Source organism: Atractosteus spatula, chromosome 5 (assembly GCF_055471065.1).
Source record: "Atractosteus spatula isolate fAtrSpa1 chromosome 5, fAtrSpa1.hap1, whole genome shotgun sequence".
Lineage (NCBI taxonomy): Eukaryota > Metazoa > Chordata > Actinopteri > Semionotiformes > Lepisosteidae > Atractosteus > Atractosteus spatula.
Genome location: NC_142710.1, coordinates 59,833,500 through 59,856,909, shown reverse-complemented (window position 1 = coordinate 59,856,909; position 23,410 = coordinate 59,833,500). Strand labels below are relative to the sequence as shown.

The following is a 23,410-nucleotide window of genomic DNA, read 5'->3' as shown; positions in this document are numbered from 1 at the left end:
CTGGACATCTGTAGTGGGAATGACATTTTGAAAAAAGCAAGCCCCTTGAATTATAAAGGCAATCAGGCAGACTCCAGACAGAACAGGTTTACCATGTGAAACTTCTCACAAAATCGGTTTCTAAAGTAATGCTATTCTTCTCTAACAGATTAGAGTCTGTTGTATGGAGAATATCACCATGATCGTGAGGAAGAGGAACGATGAGAGAGAGATAGCCTGAAAAGTAAAGAGAGCCACGAGATTCAGAAGGAAAAACTCTGAGACCTGTTGGAATGGAGAATAATGTGTGAATTGTATTGCTTAGTTTAATTGAAGATTTGTATCCTACATAAGGAAGCACTGAATTAAAAGTAAAATAAATTCACAGATACACTTTATGACCTGATAAAGGAGGTTTCTTTGGGTCCCAACCTCGGTCAATCACGGTCACATGACACAAGCCATTCTCTCAACTCTGTAACAACCTGTACAATTACTATGTTGAATTGATACTTTTATTACAATATGTTTTTCTGGCACTACCGTAGAATGTATTTAAGCACTGTTACCTAGAAAAAGGAAATAAGATTAAACTAGACCCCAAAATGTATACAGATATTAAAAAGTGTCCCTAAACTCAGCTACAGTACTAGATTTAGACACACCAGGAGCCTTTTAAATTTACCCCACAATCCAGTAGCTACTGTATCACCATTCTAACATGCATCTGATAAAACTGAAGGTAGAAAACCAAAGATTTTTTTAGTCATTATGCTTTTTCTTGACATTTCTATGAGGTGCTTTAACAATCAGAATAGAAACAGAATATTTCTCTCAACTCACAATGGTGTTTCTATGGTAACTGAGGAAAAGTATCAGTCTCCAATTAGAAAAAAATGGGATTGGGTGAACGTTTATCATTATTTAAATGTGAGAGCAGAATTTACCTAGGTTTTTCAAAGGGATCATATTTCAAGCTTTTCAAGGTCTACTACTATTTGTTAAACAATTATTTTAACATCAGAAAATACTGTGGTTAGCTTGAATTCAGCATCACAATACTCTTTTTTTCATTGCTATAATAATTAAAACTGATAGAGAGCATTAATAACAATTAATATCTTTTAAAATACTATATAATGGTTTCTGCTCAAGTGCAAATTAAAGCAAGACATTAGTGTTTGCCCTTGTAACATCATATACAAGAACACAATAGAATCAGACATAAGAATCCTGAAAGCAATCAGATAGAGTTCAAACTACCAAAACAGATGTTGCACAACGAGTGGTTGAAGTATACAAAGTCATTAAGGATGACATTTCAGTTCTATTTTAATATCTCCAGAACAGCTTCCCTGTGCAGACCCTGAGTGTCAATATTGTTCCTACAAAGCTCTTATTTAAATGGAACCTCAAGTTTAATAATTTGTTAACTAGGCCTTCGTGAAAACTTTCAACTTATACTAAATCCTAATTTATGACATTTTAATATAAGACTTTGTCATTTTGAAAGGCAACTTTGCTAGGATCAGAAAACAAAACTCGCCAAATTATCCGTTGAATTAAGTAAAAGAACTATGCAGGAATGAAAAGCAATATGTACTTAGGCTTACAAGGATCAGGGGCAGGGTGTGCCAATCTACACATGGAAAGAGTCCAACCCCAAAACCTCAGTACAACAGCAAACAGAATTTGGTTACTTTGTAAACAGAGACCATTTGACCTTGTTTAGAAGTATGAAAGCTTGAATAAACATAAGTACTGACAAGTGGTAATGCTATGCAATGGAAGATTAATCCTCTTCTAAATTCACATGCTGAGCGTTACAGCTCATTCTATTTCTTCTGAAGTCAATCCCGCTATCCAGTGACCTTCCAAACACACAAAAAATGTTCATTTTATTTGCTTAAAGTGCCTGAACATGGATATTCCTGTAACGACAATGCATTCTAACATGGGAGGGCAGACTGTCCTATTTAAGATCTGAAAATTACATGGATATAAAATAAAACTTAAGTGGCGTATGAATAGTGCTGGTCATCATATTCCTTTTCAAGCAAACCAGACTGGCTGGTGAAGTTGGTTATATTCTTAAATTGCTATTTAGCAATCCAGACCAAAATGCTATTATACTTTGTGCTGAAAGCAAAATGAGAAGAGACCATTCACAAATTGACAGCAGGCATCAGGGAAGCCACAGTCACAGACACAAACCATCCCAAATAAATATTAGAGACAGGCTCTTTAACAGAATTTTCCTTTACCCCTGTTGGAAACTTCTCAGAAATGTATAACAGTCCGGTACTGACACCTCTGTGATCAATCACAGCATGTGAGTAAGATGGATGAGTGGTGGTCTTGAATTGACCATTTAGTATCACAAACATTTCCCACCTTCATCCATCACTTATCACTAGGGGAATAACTTGCTCTTTCAGGCTTTTGCCTTCAAAGACCTGCAGCCGAAACCATGAAGTGCATTCTTCAACAACAACGAAAACGAGAATTTCCATTAACAATGCATTCAAAATCATCTCCCTGGAACAGTACTTCAGACTAGCTAATGCTATGCTCTTAGCAATGATACAGTCGTAATAATAGGTTTACTACCGACCATTTTTTTTTTATTTGTTAAAAGCACTTCCTAGTTCAATGGTCATTCATGACTTTTGAAAAAAAGATTATGCAATGTCCAGACAATGGTGATACCTTCTTATTAGTAGCTGGCAGACGACCCTGCATATTCTATTTGCTTCTATTCTGGGAAGGTACTAATCATGTCATAATAAGGCGTTTATCATGTGGAAGAACTTTGAAAGGCATTATTAAGGTGACACATTCATAAAACATTTACTATCACCCTGTTTTTGTTTTTCCTAATATGAAAATACAATGAAGTTGTGACACAAACCTCTCAGGATGGTAATCAACCACATTCTTCAAACTTCAATGTTTTTGTTTATTTTGCCTCATAAAGAATTTAATGTAACTTGTTCAAACAAGTATACTAAGTAGAAATAGATTATTGTAGAAGGATATAAGAACATGTTTGAAAGTTGACCTCAGTTTCAAAAGCAGCTCTGCTTATCCATGCGATTTAGCTTGTGCTTGTTAACAATCTTGAGGTGGCGAGATCCTTGCTTGTGAGGAAGATCCTAATGGATCCTGCTGCTACAGTGCTTCAGGAAAATGAGAAGACCTGGTTAATGGAACAATTAGAGGGGTGTTCAGACCAAAAGAAGACCAGGAGGGAACTTTAAACCAGCCAGAAAGACAATGCTATTTGTGGGGTTCATCATTGGAGAGTGTCCTCAGCGGGTAAGGATTACACCTTAACTTGAATCATTCCACAGGTTTTCAGTATTTCTTTATATTGAACTGAATATGTATTGATCAGATAGGATGCTGTAGGTCAGCTTACAGTATGGGCTCCTCATCTGTATATCTGTTGCCTAACAGTTACATTGGAATTTTACAATTGGAACATTAGAAACTGTTCAAGGCCAGCGAATAGTACTGCCTAAAACCAATGAGACTCCATTTTGCATGGTTCATGTTGTGATCAAATACATAGCTATTTACAGCTCTCAATACAAATTTAAACAGCATTACCTTCAGGGACGCATGGGACCTTAAGAAGCCTGCACCCTACATCTGAACTGAAGCAAAAGCACATCTGTAAAGCAGAACATCTTACTTAAAACGAATGACTGGAGAGGTTAATTCAAGGACAAATCCAATCAAAGGAAGATTTTAATCTTAGCATACAACAATTTAACAAGCTATCTACCAAAAATGGAACAAAACTGGCAGAATCACAACTAGTCAGAAGCAGAAACAACCCTGAAGTCACTTTTTTATGCTCTGAGCAAGCACAATTATTAGAGTAAGAATATTACATGTGTGGATGACGAAAATGCCTTTGTATTGCAAATCTAAATGCAGGAGATTGCAATTAGAAAAACATAAAGCTATTGACTATAGCCAGTTGAATAAATAAGTGAAGCGAGAGACACTAATTATTAGTTCAGAACTTAATATACCTATAGTCCCAAGATAAAAGTAGGATTTTACTGGTTAAATTAACAGGTAATAGTGGTCATTTGATAAATTGTAGAATAATTTAAACTCCTAAATAAAGTATATACGTGTTGTGCACTGGAATAAAGAAAACAATTCCACTTCTTAAAAGAAAATGAATGAATAAGTAATTACTTAGAGGAATGTAACAAACAAAATACAAGTTCATATAGGTGTGGGAATGCTACAAAGCCATTGTGTTCACTCAGTGTAACGAAGTTTATTATGACATTAGAAATGACAGCACATCACAGACACAGTAATTATGGGGCTTCCCTTGACAAAAAAAAACTAACAGCCTGATTAGATAAGGGGTGACAAGAACAACAAACATCCTAGTGAATTTCATTAACGGGACTTACATTAAACCATTTTCACTTACTGAGTATGCAATAAAAACCTACTATAATCAGACCCAGAACAGTCACAGTCACAACTGGATACAGGTAAGGACTGGATACAGCCTAGCAAGACACCACACAAGACATGCAAAGTGTTTCATCTTAAAATGAGAATATCTTTATAAGAATAGAATATGTAGCTTGAGGCTGTATAGGACAGTAGCCTACTGGGGAAAGATTTACTGTAAGTTCTATGGCAGGATCATTAAAGTCAGGAGCTGTAAAAATAGAATTGAAAAATGCAAAGAGGTTAGGCTACCTAGAATATTGTATTCATTTCTGGGTATCGCATCATTAAAAGTATTTTGAGGTGTAACAGAATGTTGAAAGCCAAACTTCAGTTATTCCCTTGCTCAAAGGCTTGACATACAGTAACCATGAAATATTTAGATACCACAGCTACTGTATGTGGAACTGTAGACGTCACCTGAAGAATGATTTCAGTGTGGTGGTAAGAACCTCAAAACAAATAAGTACGGTTTATTCCCACATTTAATTTCAGGATCTATTTATCCAGAAAAACACAGCGACCTAAAGCAGAATATATTAAAAGCAAATTCAGTACTTAATGAAAAAATGGCCTTAAGCTATGAGAGGTTAAAATTCATAACCAAATGCCAGATCCAAACAGTTCAATATTTCATGTTCCCCCATGTTTCTACTTCATGTTTCAAGATGTCTTAGAAATGACCCATTTCATTAATAGCCTAAACTGTCTTTAATTTGCTACAAATGAATGCAGATATTATAATGGTGTGTTAAAAGCCTTGTGAATGTCATTACTTTATTGATATTGCCTATCAAGCAGTATTAAAAAACAGAAAACAACTAATTAAGCTACACATTAAGAAAAGGTTGCATCAATACAATTAGTATTTGCTATTTTGGTAATAAAAGGAAAAATCAATTACTGCTGTCAAGAAATTCACAACAGATCTCGCCTCCTGGGAAGTTTTAACATTATTCAAATCTTTAATTAATTCAAGTAAAATTAATGACATACGAGAGGGTCTTCTCCAGTCGACTGCCAGTGGATCCAATAATCTCCCCAAGAGTGCAAAACGTCTGGCCAAGAAAATCCTGAAGAGACGCATTAAAACACATTAATGAATTGCAGCATCAGTGCTTGGTTCTGCTTGTGCATGAATAATATACTGTGACTTTAAGGACTCTTGCCAATTCTCAGAGTGAAGAAGTCATTGATCACTCCAACCCAGGTTTGGAATGAAAGTGGAAATTTCACTGTTCATCTCCTGTTTTTAACAGCCATTCATAAATAATCCCTGAGGGTACATATAACATTAAAGAAGGACAGAACAATATTTCTCTGTGCTTTCAGCGTTAGAAGGATTCCTTAAAATGGTCTAAAACCTTCAACTGTGTAACATTTCAAATGCATTAAACTTTTTTCTTGGAATATTTTATTATTCCAGGAAGCTTGTGTTATGTAATTTCATACTCCGAGGATTATTTTCTATCAATTGTTAGTTTTGGATATTATTGCAGGTCAATGCTTATACACATTTATGTTTAACATTACAGTATATTGTGGTAAATGCTTGATATATCTTACCTTTTACTGTCGTTTTCATTTATATTTTAAGCTTCATTTATATTTTTTAAGTTCATTTGTAAATTCGATTTTTGCAAAATTCTAAAAACATTACTTTGAAATAATAATTATTTCAATACAGTAGGAACATATCCTCTGCTTCACCCTAGGCCACTGACTGAATAGAATGCATTTTATTTGCTACAGACAGAAGTATTCTCAGATAAGGAAAATTGTATATTTGCAGCCATCAGTCCGACACTAGAAAAGTTTGGATAATATTATTAAATTATGAGTAAGCCCATATTAGAGTATTTGGAAAAGACCATACAGTACATAATATTTTCACAATTGATTTGCATCTCGGGTGTTGATAATTATAATTGTTTGATAAATTCCACAGATTATTTTCCTAAGAAGTTTTTGTTTCGAAAACAAGTTTCGGGAAAGTAAATTACTGCTGATGAAATGTTTCAACTCCATTTCAAATCTATGAAACGGCCTATTTGTGCATTAAATGTGCTGTTAAAAGTGATGCTAATTAGTGCCTGCTGGTATTAGACAATGCTAATTAAATCTTTGCACAAGAAAGTACCTACAGTATAAGAAAGAATCATTCCTTAAAACCATTTCAAACTCTTAAAATAATTTCAGTTCTGTTGGTAAATAGCATCTGTGAAAATTCCCCTTTGGTGAATATTTCTCTTTGAAGACCATGGGCATGAACAGGCACACCGTATGCTATTCCAAAAAATATGACTAATTGCTCTTGATAAAGGACATCACCATGAAAGGCTTCCAAATAGACCATGAGTTCTGGTGCATCTTTTATATGAGCTTGATTTCAAACACATGAGCAAAACGGCCCTGACTGACTTTGCTGGAAGAACAAAGCACAGCAGATGGGTTCTTTGAAATGAGGCAGAACCCACTTAAGGATCCAAACACAGAGAAGAACAAAGGCATTATGCAGAGGAATTCAAACAGATTTAACCATTTCGTTTTCAACTTTGAGTTGTAACTTTAAAAAAATTAGCTGAACTGGTTTTGCATGGTTTGGCTGCTTTTATTTAAAAAAAAAACGTCGTTCTCAGCATTTGCTAAGCATGTGTAAGGTATCCCTATCATGTAATCTTAATTATTGCTAGCTTTCATCAACACAGCAGGATTCCCTTCATAGGCAAACTTAATAGTCAGATAAAACTTAAGAAACACCCAGAAACAACCAGAGTGTGTACTTCTTGAAAACAATATGATGAATGGAGGCACTGTTAACTGGAATGTGGTTGCACACGAATCCATACTGCTTCCACTTTTACCCTCCAGATTTATCCTCCAGGGATTCCTGCTTGTGTCACCAACACCAAACCACTGCCAATTTCAGGCAGCAGGTATGGTGGAGAATGTACTGGGATCAACAGTGGCTTGACAGGACTGATGTGTGTTGGTACAGACTCAATGTTATCCCCCTCAAACCTCTGAGAAACTCAGTAATTTAAAAATGCCACAGGTGTCCATGTCTTGATGCAGACATCTTTGAGATACAGGACTGTGGTTGGTTTTTACATGTATTGCACCTCTCACTTGATCATGTAAGGTCTCTCTTACAATGACTATGCTAGTGCTTTTCAAACACTCTCAGTCTTTCTACAGCTACAGCATATAATTCTCCTCTGAGCTCTAGTACCACAAGAACACATCCTATTTCTGTAGTTGTGATTTTTTTTTTAGGAAAAAGGTAATCGTTCACAGTTTGAAATGGTTTTGCACAAGAGGCTATTAGCATTTTCATCTTTGTGGCATATTTGCTTTAAATGTCTCAACAGGTTAGCAATACAAGTGCCATTTAAGGCTACAAAAAATGCTTCTGGGTGTATTAAAGTCCTGTTAATACACTTCAATAATAATGGTTTCTTCTTCACTAGTATGATTTTTTTCTTCACCTACAATGACGTTGCATGTAACAGCTCTGTTGTACAAAAGGAAGGAAAAATGTGGAGATAGGGGTACAGGTAAAAACTGAGTCTGGAATTTTTGCTTGACCATGGAAATATCCTCCAAAATCCTTGATGGCTTTTATGATGAACAGACAAAATGAGCCCAAATTATTTGAGATTTGCCTAAGTCAGTCCTAATGCCTGTGAGTTTTTCACCTTTTATTCTGAGGGGGGTTGTCCTCCTTCCTTTGAAACGGCTTGCTTTTAAAGAACAACAACTAAATTCCAAATTTCAATGACTCTAACCCCTGACAAAAACCTTCAAAAGGTTTTACACGTAAGTCATGTAACCACCCCTAGAAGTCATTTTGTCATCTTGTAAAACTGACATATCCCAGCAATGAAGCATTGATCTCTGGGGCTCTCCAAACCAAACTACCATATGAGTGGAGGGTTCTTCCTTTTGGGCAATACAGTTCAGAAAAGTCATTCACAAAACATATTGTATTCATGGATTTAGGCATTACAAACTAAAAGACGACAAGAATGCACCTGAATATTTTTTTCCCCCATTAAACACCACATGGAAAACCAATATCACCTTCGAACACTGTGGGACAAATGTTAAGCATTTTAATGGGCTTTAAACTGACAGCCAAAAATCAGATTTTATGAGTGGCAATCCAAAACATACTTACCTTCTACTCATCCATATTGAATTAGCAGGAAAGAAACAAAAAAGTGCTGTTAGCTGAATGTCTGAAAAGAAAAGAAAAAATGCTCAGACTCCTCACCTGCAATCAAGGAGGGTAATCTTTGAAGCTGAAAATGTATACATCTACAATACACTCCCACTGTGAGAACATGAAAACAAATGCTTTCCTCAAGCATTAGAATGTAGTGTACTTCATAGAGACGTACATAATTATAAAAAGCTGAATCCTAAAAAGCCTTAGGCCACTTGAAAAGAAAAAAGTGAAATTAAAAGTTGTAAAGAATTTGTATCTAGTTCCATGTTCTTTCACATATTCCATATTGCCAGCTTCTGTAAAAGTTATGTAAAAAGCCTAAGGAAATCATACAAGATGATTTACTATAAAAATGCAATAAATAGCTTGTCCTTAAAGTTATTTTTCAAACAAATTCAACAAGGTCAACTGCCCCATAACAGGATGTTAGAACACTTAAGAGGAACCATGACCATTGTAAAATTGTGAAAAAAATAACTCACTCACAACTCACAAATTTTACAATTTTTTTAGCGTGAACTAAAAAAAATGTGATTTTGTTTATTTGTTCTGGTGGCCGAAGGTGTGACTAATAATTCCTGGCTTCTAGCTTGATAAGACAGTGCAGTAAATTTCATGCTTCCTGATACACTAGGCATAAAGACAGGGGTTTATGTACATGCAGAAATGCATTTCTGCACAGGGAAGGACATTGTTATGGAAACCACTAAATCAACAAGAGACTAAGACTCTTTGCTTTTTTTGCCAAGTAATATAAACGTATTTATTTTGTTTTTAATTAGTCAACATTCTCCTGTTGAGGAAACATTAGCTTGTTTTTCAGCTCACCAGCAGACCAACATACATTAAAGCCCCCAACCAGGTGTCCAACATCTTCTCCTGATGTTCTGGTTCAGGATCTTTACAATACTCACAGTAGACAATAATTCACTTAATATTAAACTAGATTTAACCTTAATTTTACTGGCGACTGCTTTAAACTTGGATATATATAAACATTCTCAGTATTGCAGTATTTTCACAATCAGCAAAGGATTTTTAACACACGTGTCCTAGTTAACCACACTAACTCCCTAAATTTACCCCTTAACTTAACTGGTGAACTAATTCCTCATTTATCTACACTGTAGAGGGATCTGATGGCATGTCATAGCTGCCTCATATTAACTAATAACAGTTATTAGCATTAACTGTGCTGGCTTTGAGTTTCAGTATGATTTTTTAAACAAGAAAAATGGTTTGCTGAAGTGGTACTTGGAGAAATAAGATTTCGAAGCAAGTAGCAACTTGGAAATTTTTAGCAAGGATTTGAAAACTAGTACAGCAACCAAGATCCCCAAAATCTTAGAAACCATTGGGAGGCTGTATGAAAATGTAAGCACTGCTAACCATGAATTCTGCCCTCTGACTTGTCCAAGCTGTTTAATCTTTTGGCCATTTTGACTTCAGTAAAAGTAAAAATGGTTTATGTGTAGAATGAGGCATACAAGCAGACATTCTAGGGTTTAGCTGGTACCTCAGAAAAAGAAAAGATATAACTTATCTTTATACTAAAAGATATATATCTTTTACATCAAAATATAATACGACTTACATGCTTTGAAATGTTGGAACTTCTGGAGTCAACATTATATCTGCAAGAAAAAAGGCATTCACTGTGAATTCACTATGAAAAGACTAAGTATTTTATATTGATTACTGCTTTATCCAAATGTGAAACTAAATGTGCTAAGCCTCATGAAATATATGGTTTTGATGAAAATTTGCCAGAAAACAAAATTAATAAATAATTCGTAATGTACCCATACTCTTCCCTGCTAGGACATGGAAAAAAATCAATTACTATGAATTCTTAAAGGTTACTATTTATCATTTTTATTCCCCCTTTCATACACAAGCTCTTTATGTGTTGGTACTCAAAGCAAGTACTATTTTTGGTCTTCTTATGCTTTCACACATGTAAGATTTGAGTGGGCACAATTTTTGAAAAATAATTTTCAGCCCAGTCTTCACTAAAAAATGTCTGGTAACAAAACACCAATAAAATGTTAATAAACTCCAGTTTGACAGGCCCAACAGTTAGCAATGGAATCATGACTTGTCTTTCACTCTCTACAGCTACAGGTATGGTGTCTGTTTCAGTGCTTCAAACACGTAATACAAATACCAATCAAGGCAAATGTTTTTACAATACACCAAGGATTGCAAACGGGCAAAGCAGATTTTAATTCACATGCACCTTTTCACTCCCCAAGCGCGCTTTTTCCATTTTACTATTGCATTAAATGTTACAGAGTTTATGACAAAAAAAAGATTTTTTATCTTTGAAAGAAGCCTAGCAGAGTCAAGACAGCAATCAGTGAATTGTTCTCTGACAGCAGTGGTGATTGGGAGGGGGAGCCATCAGAAAAGAAGCAAAACCCAGAGACATTGCCCTGATATCTCAGACCCTGAGAATTAGTACAGTGTATTAGTCTGAGTTTGGTGCAATACAACAGGAATTACAAGACAATACTTTTGGAAATCTCTCACTCTATAGGAGAGGAATATTGAGCTACCTCTTATAGAATGAAATGAAATTATTCCTGTATTAAATCCAAAGAGCTTTATGAAAATGAGATTTAGCACTGCAGTGTTATAAACTCCCAAAATGTAAATATGAAGGCCATTTATTACATTTAAAAGTGGCAAAGAAATTCATATTAGAATCTGGAACGACAGAATGACAAAGAAATAAATATATGGTTAACCACTTTATAATGCCTTAAAGCATTTTTTTTAAATTCCAATATTACAGAGCCTTTTTTTTTTACTCTTAAATTAATAACAGCTGGATTTCATTAAGGACAGTCTCATATTTCTTCTTAGTCTGAGCTCAGATTTAAATGATGTATAAATATGCAAATACCTCTCTCTTAGGACGAACGTTTGTGACACAGAAAGCACAGATCAGGTTAGCATTCCCAGTTGCATACTAAAGCCAGACAATGAACACGTTGGCACGCAAGTAGACTTTATATTCAGGTTTGTTGTTGTTCCATAATCAAAAATACAGCTTCATGGGCATCAATATAATCCAATATACATATAATATACAACAGTAGAAAAGGGGGAACAAAAGTGGATAAAGGAAAGGAGGCATATATTGCTAAAGTTCTAACAAGAGGCTGCTAGGCTGCTTGTTAAGATACAAAAAGTCATTTTGCCTACTGCTTACCCCTGAGTGAGTCACGTGACCCCACTTGGTATTCCCTGACCAGTGGAGTGTGTTATTACTTTTAGAAATTGCCTCACTGCTCCTACAAAACCCCCAATTTGTTACAGGTCCACCTCTGTTTACTTATGTGCATAGCTAGCCAAGGCTCTATTATGTGCTGCAGCAAAGGAAGAAGAGAGCAAGCACATAGGGAAACAACCCACCTACTGCCAAACCAGCGGACATGATAGCGCAAGGTCCTGAAAGTTTTTTTTTTTCCAGCATTTTTTTTTTGTGATCCTAACAAGCAGCCTGACAGCCTGAATGTTAGACTTAAACTGATGGAAAAACAAATCTTAATCCATGCTCTGTTTTAATTTCCCCACACAAGAGGCATTATACTATGTACCTTATGACTGCATTACTGTGCAATATATTGGAGACGCACCTATAAAACGTTTCTGTTATGGCGCACTGCCCCTGGGTACTGCCAGAGTACAGTATGCCCATGCATGTTATTTGTATTCACAAACTGTGTACATGTCTTTTGCTACCATCCTTTACAGGAAATTCAATGAGCATTTTAAGAAATGGTCCAGCTGATGTGAGGGCAAAGTGATTGACGTGGGAAGAACTGCTAAAAGATGATTCATGAACCTTTCAGAAAGTTCTGAGCAAGTTCCACCTCAGAAATCACAATCACAGCAGTGCAGATAAAAGATACAGTCATATTCATTTTTATATGGTGGTGTGACTCCTAATATCCATATAATAATATTGAGTGGAATACTAGTTGAAGCCTACTGCTTGTACTTCTAATTCCAAAAACACTGTGGCATTCTTGAACCGATAAGCATCCTCTTAAAATGTAGAAAAATACTGTACACCTCAGGAGATACAGTACATATTACGTGGGTGTAATTTAGACCAATTGTCCTACAACTGCAAAAACATTGGTCTTCAGCTCAAATGAGAACCGATACTAAAGGCATTGAGTTTTAAACTCTCCCACCATAAATGTTCATGGAGATCTTTTCAAAAGTTTTTTTTCTTTTGATTTTTTTTGTCAAGAAAGAAAATCTAGGCAGGAAAAAAAAACCCAATGGAATCATACAGAACACATTAGACACAGCATGCGGCAGATGTGGAAACTTTAAAAAGCAGGTGATAAAAAAACCACAAGACAAGAACTTGGTTATTACTAAACCCCGGGCTGTTTTTTATTCCACAGTGGTGGTTTTCTCCATTTAATGAGCAATTTAGCCACCTCGTCTTAGATGGACAATCCTGAGAAAGTTAATGGGGAATGCAAAGCAAAAAGTCTCATTCTCGATTAATGAATAAGAATGAACCTCTATACAACTAATTGCAATGCATTTGCTAGCCTAACGGGGCTTGTAATTAATATGAGTCAAGCTCCTCCATGAAACAAGGAGAATAACACAGTAAAATGAAATAAAATACACAGACTGAAATAGTCTTAAGTGCTTTAAAAAGGTCACAGTGGTTTCCATTTTAGAATGGCCTAATGGATTACATTCAACAAAATGAATTAGATAAGTTTTTTGTGATTCTAATATTCTTGTCGTACTATGACAGGCTGGACCAAAAATTACTGCTATTACAGCCAACCTGCCACTTGAGGTCGCTAAAGGGCAGGGCCTAGAAGGGCCTCTGTAAATAGGCTCACTGGGTGGTGACTGTACAATTCTCAATCCTTAATAATTAACATTCAGTGCATTTCTACAATAAAGACTCCATCCCTGTGCTTTTGAAGGTTTTATGAGTTTTTAATTTATTCAGACTGGTTGAGCCACCTTACTTAGGTTGGCGTCTGTCACAAGTACCCAGATCAAAACATACCCCATTTTTATTGTTGTTAAATCCCTCATTCTTATGACTCATTGTGAAACTACTCACACCATCCAAAATATTAAGACCCCTCCAGCCCAATGAATTGACCCTTCAATTAATTATGCAGGTAATGCATCATTTACTTGAGAATGAGACCAAGGTCTATAGCTTTCACAAACCAGAACAATCTACATACAGTATATTAACTAGTAGGAATTAATAGATCCCTAATTAAATTAAAATGTGAATATTAATTTTGCATGCCACTGGCCTAATCTGAATGGGAATTTGAGGAATAAATACAATTTCATGTTCAGGATGCCCTTGCTGCTTGAAGAGTTTAGCACGTTATTTGGTGAGAGGTTTCTAATTTTGCATATGCATATATATGCATAATAGTGCATATGCTCATAGAGGTGACTTCATCTGTATAGTTCTAGTTCACCATCATATACTGTAGTTTCTTCTCTAATGGGATTATGCTGAATTTATTATAGAAGTTATGCTGTGTGAATTATACAATCTTTCCATTTTTTGAAAGCAGTAATGCTCTCCACAGCATCTATACCAAAAATAAAAATACACAGACAAAAATAAAACTCATGTTTTCCATCAGCAAACAGAACAGTTTTTTTGGACTCTCTCTTTTCCTGATTCCCAGTCAATTCACTTATACTGTCTATAGTTATAATACATGTTATATAAAGTGCTCATTGCAACCTTTTTACAAAGTCCTAACTTTTGCAAATGTTACTTTTTACCCAATGGTTTTCACACCAAAAAAATCAATAACAGGATTCACAATAATTCCTCATACATTAATGCCATTTCTAACTTCTGCACAAATAAAAGGATTTTGATCCATAACTTCAAAAACCTTATAAGCACAGAATACTATTTCACTCATGAACCATTGATCTGACACTTATATGAATGGAAGATAAAACCCTTGGGACTCTTGTTGGAAATGGAAGCATACAGGGAATTCTAAGTAAAGAGAACAGAAGAGAAATCTAAACATTTTTTAAATAAGATCAAAGTGTTATTTTATCAATAACTGGCATTCAGCTCCTTGATGGTGAAAGGTTTCATACCTTTAGTAAGCAGTGAAAGGGACAAATCAATCTGTGAAATAAAACTCAGTACTTATTTTAGTGCCACTACATTGCACTTTGCTGTAGACATCCTGTAGAGCTGATTGTTCTCTACAGAGGAGGGTTGACTGGGTTTTAATTCTGTCAGAACACCTTCCCACTTTTCACTTTCAGATGTTCACTGTCTCAGATGGCTTATTACAATGTCTGTTTTGAAAACTCAGATTAAATTAGGTTTAAAATCCTTTTGATAACACTGGGGACATTTTCCTATTGCCTGATGCCAGCAGCACTACTACAGAAAACGCATCTAATAGCAACATTTACAAGTAGAATAATACAAATAATGAAAAATCTGACACCATTTGTCCAGAGATAAAAATCACAGTCTTGCATGAAACCTGGTTATGCATGAATACACTAATAAAACATGGCAATTTCCGTACATAAATGCAACCCCAGATTAAAACCAAATGTTAGAATAATAACTGCATATACATAGAAGGGACACCGTTTTTGTCTCTTAATTTTATTGTTTGTAAACTTGTTCCTGACAAAATTCACAGGACAAATAAAATGGATTGCAGATCTTTGATTTGATTTATTATGCTATACTTGGGTTATTAAATTCAATTATTCAAATTCAATTTTATATTAAAAACAAAATAAATATTGATCTCTATAGAAAAAATGAATTTCTAGTTGTCACTTTTGTAATTATTACAAAGTCGTTTTATGTTGCTTTCAGTGAAGTATCACCATAGTTGCTGTGAAACCGTTTCACATTCACCACGGTAAAAACTTTGAAAGCATTCAAATCAGCAAGCTTTCCAACAGCCAGAGCTTTCCTCAAATCCTTCTGAACATTTCAGTGGATTCAAGTAAGGTGTTTTGCAAAAGCCCTTCTGGCACTTTCTTTCCTTTGTTCAGAACGTCAAATGTTGGTATGGGTGTGAAGTTCACAACAGACTTAGTGGACATGTGTTCGCATTTCTGCAATTCTATCATCTCAGGCACCTTGGCTGCATTTAAATCTGATTCAATCACAGACACATTTCTAGTCACTGAAGAGATGAAGTACTGTATGTGCATTGCCATGATAGATCCATCCCAGTGACTTGAGAGTGAGCTCAAATACTGTACATTTTCATTGTAGGCATTTGAACAGGGGATAAAATACTGTTGAAATGCTTTAAAAAGCTTGTGTTCTTACATTCTTGCGAATTGTGTTCTTAGTATTTACTTAAGACCAGTTTGATTTTTGCCTTTACATTCCAAAAATAAACACAATATAAACTAAGTTATCACTGTGTAAAACCTGCATTTTAAGTCTGAAACATAAAACAAAACCATTTTATCCTTCTGTAGCATGGATTTAAGATATACTCAAGATTATTAGAGGTATATTTGATATACTTGTTAAAAAAGGTTTGTGCAAATGTTTCATTTTCTCATCACAGTGCACATTTTCAGTAAATTCAATGGCAGCAAATAGTGCCATAGGTCTAAAGGGATACAGTATGACACTTTAAATCACCGATACATATATGTATAAAGTGTTAAGCAATCCACAAGTAAACTGATTTATTGTCTTGTGCTAGATTTAGCTCCTGAAATAAAGCATTTGAGAGATTAGGGAAGCATCCCAATAATTTTAATATTACAAATGGATATGCAAATTATTTTGGATACACTTGCCTCATTGACACAAGTCTGTTAATCTTATCTAATATAGTCAGTTTTCTTTTTTTTTTTTTACATGGTTTAATTTTTGTGGCAGGAAGAAAACTTTTTTTTACTTATTCACTACAGGACATCAAAGAACCGATATACCATAATGTCCTACTGTATGTATTCTTCTAAGTGACATGTAACTATAATTACCATGAATTTACCAGTAGCAAAAGTAGGATTGATGGATCTCATTTCCTGGTTCAGTTTCATCCCCCTTTTTATGCATTTGGTGTAATATTTGCAATTCTTCGATCTGTGGGTATTGCTCGCATCCTAAGGTGGTTAAATATCATAGCAAAGGGTCTGTGAAAAACTTCCCTTGTTTACTTTAGTATGACTGGGCAAATACCACTCTTTTCCACTCTACTGTTCACACTGATATTGCTGCAATTGGAACTGATAATCATTCCAACATGATACCATATAAGCTTGTCTTACTCTTATTCTTAAATGTTTTAGATGGCAGTAGGCAGTAAAAAGCAGTAATAAGGCACTTGAAAATAATTGACAATAAAGTGCTCTTTATCACAATAAAGTAGGACTATTTCTTATTTAAAGCCTGTACAGCCTGTATTTATATACACTAGGTCTACCTTACTTGAAATTCTTCAATGTTTACATAGTGCCTTTAAGAATGAAAAGTGCTGTATGGCTTAAAGCTTTAAATTGTGCCTTCACATTTTATTGTTTTATTCAGACACAATCATTAACAAATGCACATGCTCATCCACAAACTGCTCAAACCAATTGTTTTGGTTCTCAACACAATTAAGACTTCCTAGAAAAGAATGCAGAATAATCCACAAAAAAGATCAACTGTTTCTAAATCCATTTAATCTGTGAAGGGGAAAAAAAGTGTTATCTTCTTACTTACACATCAAATCGCAGATTCTGTTTCTCCTCAAAGAAGAAATCCAGGACAAATTTGCGCACAAAATCCGGGTTTAACGTGTTATCAATCACTTCAGTTCTGCCAAACTAGAATAGAAAAAAGATAAATGAAAAAAAGAATTTTAGTTGTCTGTGAAAATAGGGAGATTACTGGGGGGGAAAGCCTCTGACTTTTAAATAATGATAGGAAAGTCCACTGGTTTCAATTTTATCTTTTTAAAATCAGTATCTATTCACAAATACCCATCAGTCTTTAGGGGCTCATTTTGGCAGCAGGACGTAATAGTGTATTGATTCCACTATTGCCTGAATAGTTTGCTTGTCTCCTTATCAGCTGGTTCACAGTCATTTCCTTTGCATTTAAACCCAAGCAATCAGAATTAAAGCAGTGTAGTGTTTCTTTTAAAAAAGGAGAAGGAATTTTTTGCTCAAACATTACAGAATTAAATGGATCAAAAAATTAAGAAAACCAATACAATTATTAGCTTTACTCCTGAAACACCTGCAATTGCAAAGCACTGAGTTTTAATTAAATACCTACCTTATGACATGAGTTAAACAACTCCCATATCAAATTAAGGGAATTATTGTAATGTGCACTGAAAATTTGTTTTTTGTTGAGGCAACATTGGATTAGTGACATTTCTCAATACTCAAGGTCAAGAAAGCCCAGAAATGTATTTTAAAAGTACAATAAAAATGGTAAAACGTAATAATGCTAGAATTCCTAAATCTTGTAATTGGTAAAGTGGTTTCCTAACCTAGCTGCTTTGCTATTGGAGAAACTCAGTAATGTAAAACGTTTTTTTTATTAAAAGCTAGCATTATAGAGAACACTGGCAACAAATTTCAGAAAGCAAAGCCTAGGGATTGTTCTCCTTTTGGAAAAGTGATCCAAATTAAGCATTTTTTTAAATAATATTTATTAAAGCTTATTTTATATTGAAATAAAACCTTCTTCCAATACTGTTCTTTCCTCTTTTTAACATTTCCTTTTTAGCTCTTTCTTCCTGCCACAAACACAGGGGGCTCCACCAACCTTAATTCATCCTTCTCACAATAAAACATTCCTACTTTCCACAACTCCTTTGTTAAATCTAAAACTGGCTGGATACATTTCTTTAAGCATACCAATTCACACAGCGGACCACAACAACAGTGGTATGGAAGACACAATATCACAAAATGAAAAACAACAGCCCTAAAGGCTCATGCATTTCACTCCGTCATGACTCAAAGCAAATTCTTATGATGTTAGTAACCCTTAGGCTTTTGTGTGCTTGAAACGCATCATCACAGGGAGCTTTTGCAAAGAAATGTATATGTAGAGAATTCTTGAGAGGCAGGAACAGATCAGAGGGACTCAAAGACTGTTGTTAACTATAGATCCAGCTTTCAAAGACATTAGCACACCTCTAAGAAGACACAGAATAAAGCCCATTTCATTCAGAGTATTGATCAAGAATTGGAATAGCCTCTTCAGCCTCTTATAGCTTGGTTAGGTCATCTAATGAAAGTGGTCCAAATACAGCTTCAAGCACATTTTTAAAAGGTACCAGGTGCACTAGATTAAACTAAGACTTGGCAAAAGTATGTCTGGCAGCTAAGTTAGTAACAAGTATTTAATTTACGATGGATAAACATCAGGAAAAAAGGGAGACTTGCCAAAATCCCTGTAATTAAATTATGCATTTGTCTATATAGCATAACAAAATGGCATGTTATATCATATATGCAGATTATCCCTTATATGACCATTTACTGTATCCCTGGCAAAACAATTCATTTAATAAGAATCAATAAAGAGTGTTAATGAAGCAGCCTTTTATTGAAGGGGAAAAACAGGATCAGGTTTTCATACTGTGATATTGGCACTAAACATAAAAAGTTACAATTAAGAGGCCATTATTCAACCCATCTAGAAACAGCAGTTGTCAATCCATATCTTCAATGCAGAGACAGGTTAAGGAAATGAATTAGGGCACATCAATACTGACATTCCACTATTGGCCAAGTGTCAGCTGGAAAAACACACCACTACTCCTGCTCTATTATAAAAAAGCCTTGCTCCATTAACACCAACCATGACATGGTGAATACACATCCAATTCCAGCAGCACAAACAGCATTTCCCAAAATGCAAACTACCAATGCAGATGAAAAGATATAATGCAAATATAATTTGTCTGCTTGTGTAATTTTATCCTAATGTGTGGGTAAGTAATCACAACATCCAGTTAATTTCCAATTTGGATAGTTTGTTTTAAAAAAACCTTCATGGATGTACAGTACAGTATGAGTTTATATTTGTAATATAAAAATTATTCCAATAAATTCTTAACACTGTAGAGAATAACATTGCTATTAAAAGACCACCACTGATTTACAGTGGGAACTTGCCTAGAACATTTTCCACAGAAGACACTATACTGTTTAACATTTTTTGTTCCCCAGGAAAAGTAAGGGAAAAGGTCTTTGTATTTAAATGCCTTTCAAATAACTAGGTTATTATCAGTATTAACACCCACAGAGATATCCACAACGTTGTTCATCAATTTGAAGATGAGTTAATTAAGAGACTCCACTCGGTCTATTGAGAGGCTGTGGTAATTTTGTGTTTCAAGCTCTATATCTAACACTCCAGTTAACCCCTCCATGCAACACAGGGAATAAACAGTCATCTGCGTCCACATTACACTATTATACGCCTTTTGGAGCAATGTGTAATACTGTATGTACCCAAGCAGAAGATCCAGTATATGGAAATATTTGTGCAAGTGCATATATAAAGAAAAATTATGTGTCCAAAATAAGATTCATGCATAAACATGCTGAGAGACAAAATATGCCTTTCCTGCTTACTGTATAACAAGAAAGGTCATCTGGAAATGTGTTGATTAAACAGGACTATTGCAAAACAGTCACTGAAGTCATTGTAGGGGAAGGTGAAAACAGGGGTAAAGATATGGAAACCTGGGTGACAGATTTCATTACGAGTATGAAAGTGACATTTCTTGGGTCTCAAACGTCCTCCATTAATTGATTGCCCAAATTTCAGACCACAGAATCTGAACATTTTAACGTGCTGCTTTTACCCAATTCTGCTTATACTGTATGCTGCTGCGCACACATATTTAGTCTCCTCGCTAGGTTTGTTATCTCTTTCTGAATCAGTTTCCACCTGGGCCCCCCTAATGTTCACAATCACCACTTGCCATGATTTTCTGTATCACGCATGCTCAAGTCTTTACTCTCTTTTCACCTTCATTCTTTTCTGCTCTCCTCTTGCATCTCCTGCTGAGTGAACTCCCACCACCATAAACCAATTCTCAAATCTGACCTACTGTTCTTTACTTCCATCCTCCATTTACCTCTTGATTTCTATTCATACCATCACTCTCCAATTCTTCCTCTGCCACGAGCTGAGGCATCACTTCTGACCACTGTCTCTCTCCTGTTCCCAGACATCCTTCTCTGGCACAATCCAACAGTCACACATTCTGCCCCTTCCTTAGCAACTATTCCATGCGAGAGAAGGTTCCGGTTCTGCTACTCTTCCCACTGAAAGCATCATAACTCCCTTTTGGCCAGCCTTTACTGAAAACTATCAATCCTTTATAACCCATTAAGAAGACTGCAGCTCACCTTGTTTTTTCCCCATCTTGCTTTTCTCATGGTGCCATTACACCAGCCTGTCCACTGGTTCCTTATGACCACGTCTTTGTCAAAACCCCAGGCATTTGTTACCGTTGTCTCACCCAGTCTGCCACTACCTCTGCTCCTCTTATCTCTCCTTATACCCGTTCACACACTCTCTGCTCCATCCGTTCCAGACGTTCTGTAACTGTACCATTTCCAGGGCCCATTCATTCTTCACCTTAGCTCCTCAGTGGTGGACAGCTGTCCAAAATGATCACCAACAGCTACAATAATCAGTTCAAACCAGTCACCACCTTTTGGCATTTGTTCAAGAGACATGTGTTGAGACATCACTTGTGATTCTATTCAGCTTTCTATTCTATTCTCTAGTATGTCTTTGATTCTCAAGCTTGTGTTGTGATTTTAGTGCTCCTGTTCAATGTGTACTGTTACTTGAATTTGTTCCTCCAAGTATCTTTCATTTGTTCTTTAAGCACATGGTCTATAAGCTTAAGCTGTATTTAATTTTGTCTAGTGCAATTGTTAGGTGAATGTCATATGTATTGTAAGTCACCCTTGCCAAGGACATTTGCAAATAATAAAGTATGATTGCATTTTCATTCAGACTGGCACTCTGCTGTGATGTAACCTGTTGAACAGTAAACTGACTTCACCTAAGATGCTAATGCAACTAAGTAAGGCTTGTACAACAGCTGTCTTTCATGCAGCAAACTCCACAGTGAAACAGAGTTCTTTAATCAGTGCAAACAGATTTTCATTACCCCCTTGTTTCCAAACTCTGAAAGTAATTTACTGTGCTCTGCTAGACAACTGTTACTGGTGTCTTCTACAAAGCTAGCATACATCTTTGGTTAGTGAGGAGATTACTTATTGATGCTGTCTTTGTGCATAAGTACTTGGCAAAGAATGAATGTACTCTGGTGTACCATAAGCAAGAGCAGGCAAGTAAAATACTATTTTCAAAATGGACGTTGTCTCCGCAATAACATTTTATATAAGATAAAAAAGAATCACAGGTTCCAGTAGAAATCTGTCTGCCTGCCATTTTGGTGTAATTTTTCAATAGCAGGTCGATGCCAGAAAATCTCAACAATCTTTCAGGTATCTGCAAAGAGAGAAAATATTAACTTAAATGAAAGTGCTAAAAGAGGCCCCATGTGCCAGCAACTAATGTATACAGGAAATATATTGTAGAGAAAACTTAATAATTAGGCTTTGTGAGAATTTCCCTTTTAAAACTGCAAATGTGCATGGTTTGGAGCTTTCTCTCATTTCGCGTATTAAGTGATATGGAAGCAGTGTGTAGGTGTCATTTCATCCAAGTTGAATTATCTAGGTAATATAAACACAGCCCTTAACAAAGGATAATACATTGCATTAATTACCTTTAATGTGACCACCAGCTATAACAAATCTCATTTCTCAGTTTAATATGAAGAAACACACCTGAAATGTGATTATAAAGTAAAAACCCATGCTAATATTTAGGTATTGATTGGATTGGACTTCTCCAAGCATGAAATATTAATACTTTCAGTCTTGGAATTAAGTCTGTAAGTGACCTATAATAGGAGGAAAGGTATAATTCATCTGTGTTAATGTCATTAGGAGTTGGAAGAATTATGGATTTTTCATAAGGTTAATTTGGAAGTGGACATTAATACTAGAAATCTAGCTTTCCATTAATATTAATATGCGTTTCAATAAAGATTTACAAACCTTGAAATCATTTCTGCAAAACAACTCTGCAATAATAATTAAAAATATCCATATAATAGGATGTGGCAGAGTTAACGAGAGTTAAGTAAATAAAATATTTGATTGTCAAATGTGATTGAAAACAATGAAGCAAAGTCACAATGCAAAATGAAAAACTTGAAAATGACAATCCTAATCCTTTGAACAATCAAGATGTTGTTTTGTATTCAAACTATGCTGTATAATCATTTTTCCAAATGTTACAGATTTGGCAAAAATTAGATACATTTACTGTATCTCAAATTCTCAATTTTATCAGTCAATAACAATGCATAAGATGCAGTATTAAGTTTGTAGATTAATTTTTAAATTTGCATGATTAAATATGATGCTAACCACTATCACTCTTCCAATGGATGTTGTTAAAGGAGTATACAAGACAAGACAATACAAGTTATTCAGAGTGAAATCAAATTGTGCATGAGAAGTTTTCCCCATTAAATACTGTACAACAGGTTTTGAACCTCAATTTCAGAGTAGGTCTATAAAAGTACATTTATTTGGCAGCATAGCCAGGTTCATTCT

At 35.2% G+C, this 23,410-nt stretch overlaps 1 protein-coding gene across 1 annotated transcript in view; it reads right to left on the bottom strand.

Moving 5' to 3' along the window:
- The window catches only part of cpne9 (copine family member 9), a 119,417-nt gene that overhangs the window by 77,069 nt on the left and 18,938 nt on the right, over positions 1 to 23,410 (bottom strand). Inside the window, exon 4 of the mRNA XM_088915805.1 lies at positions 17,451 to 17,554. Within this exon, the coding sequence (XP_088771931.1) occupies positions 17,451 to 17,554 (104 nt within the window). The remainder of the gene's footprint in view (positions 1 to 17,450; positions 17,555 to 23,410) is intronic.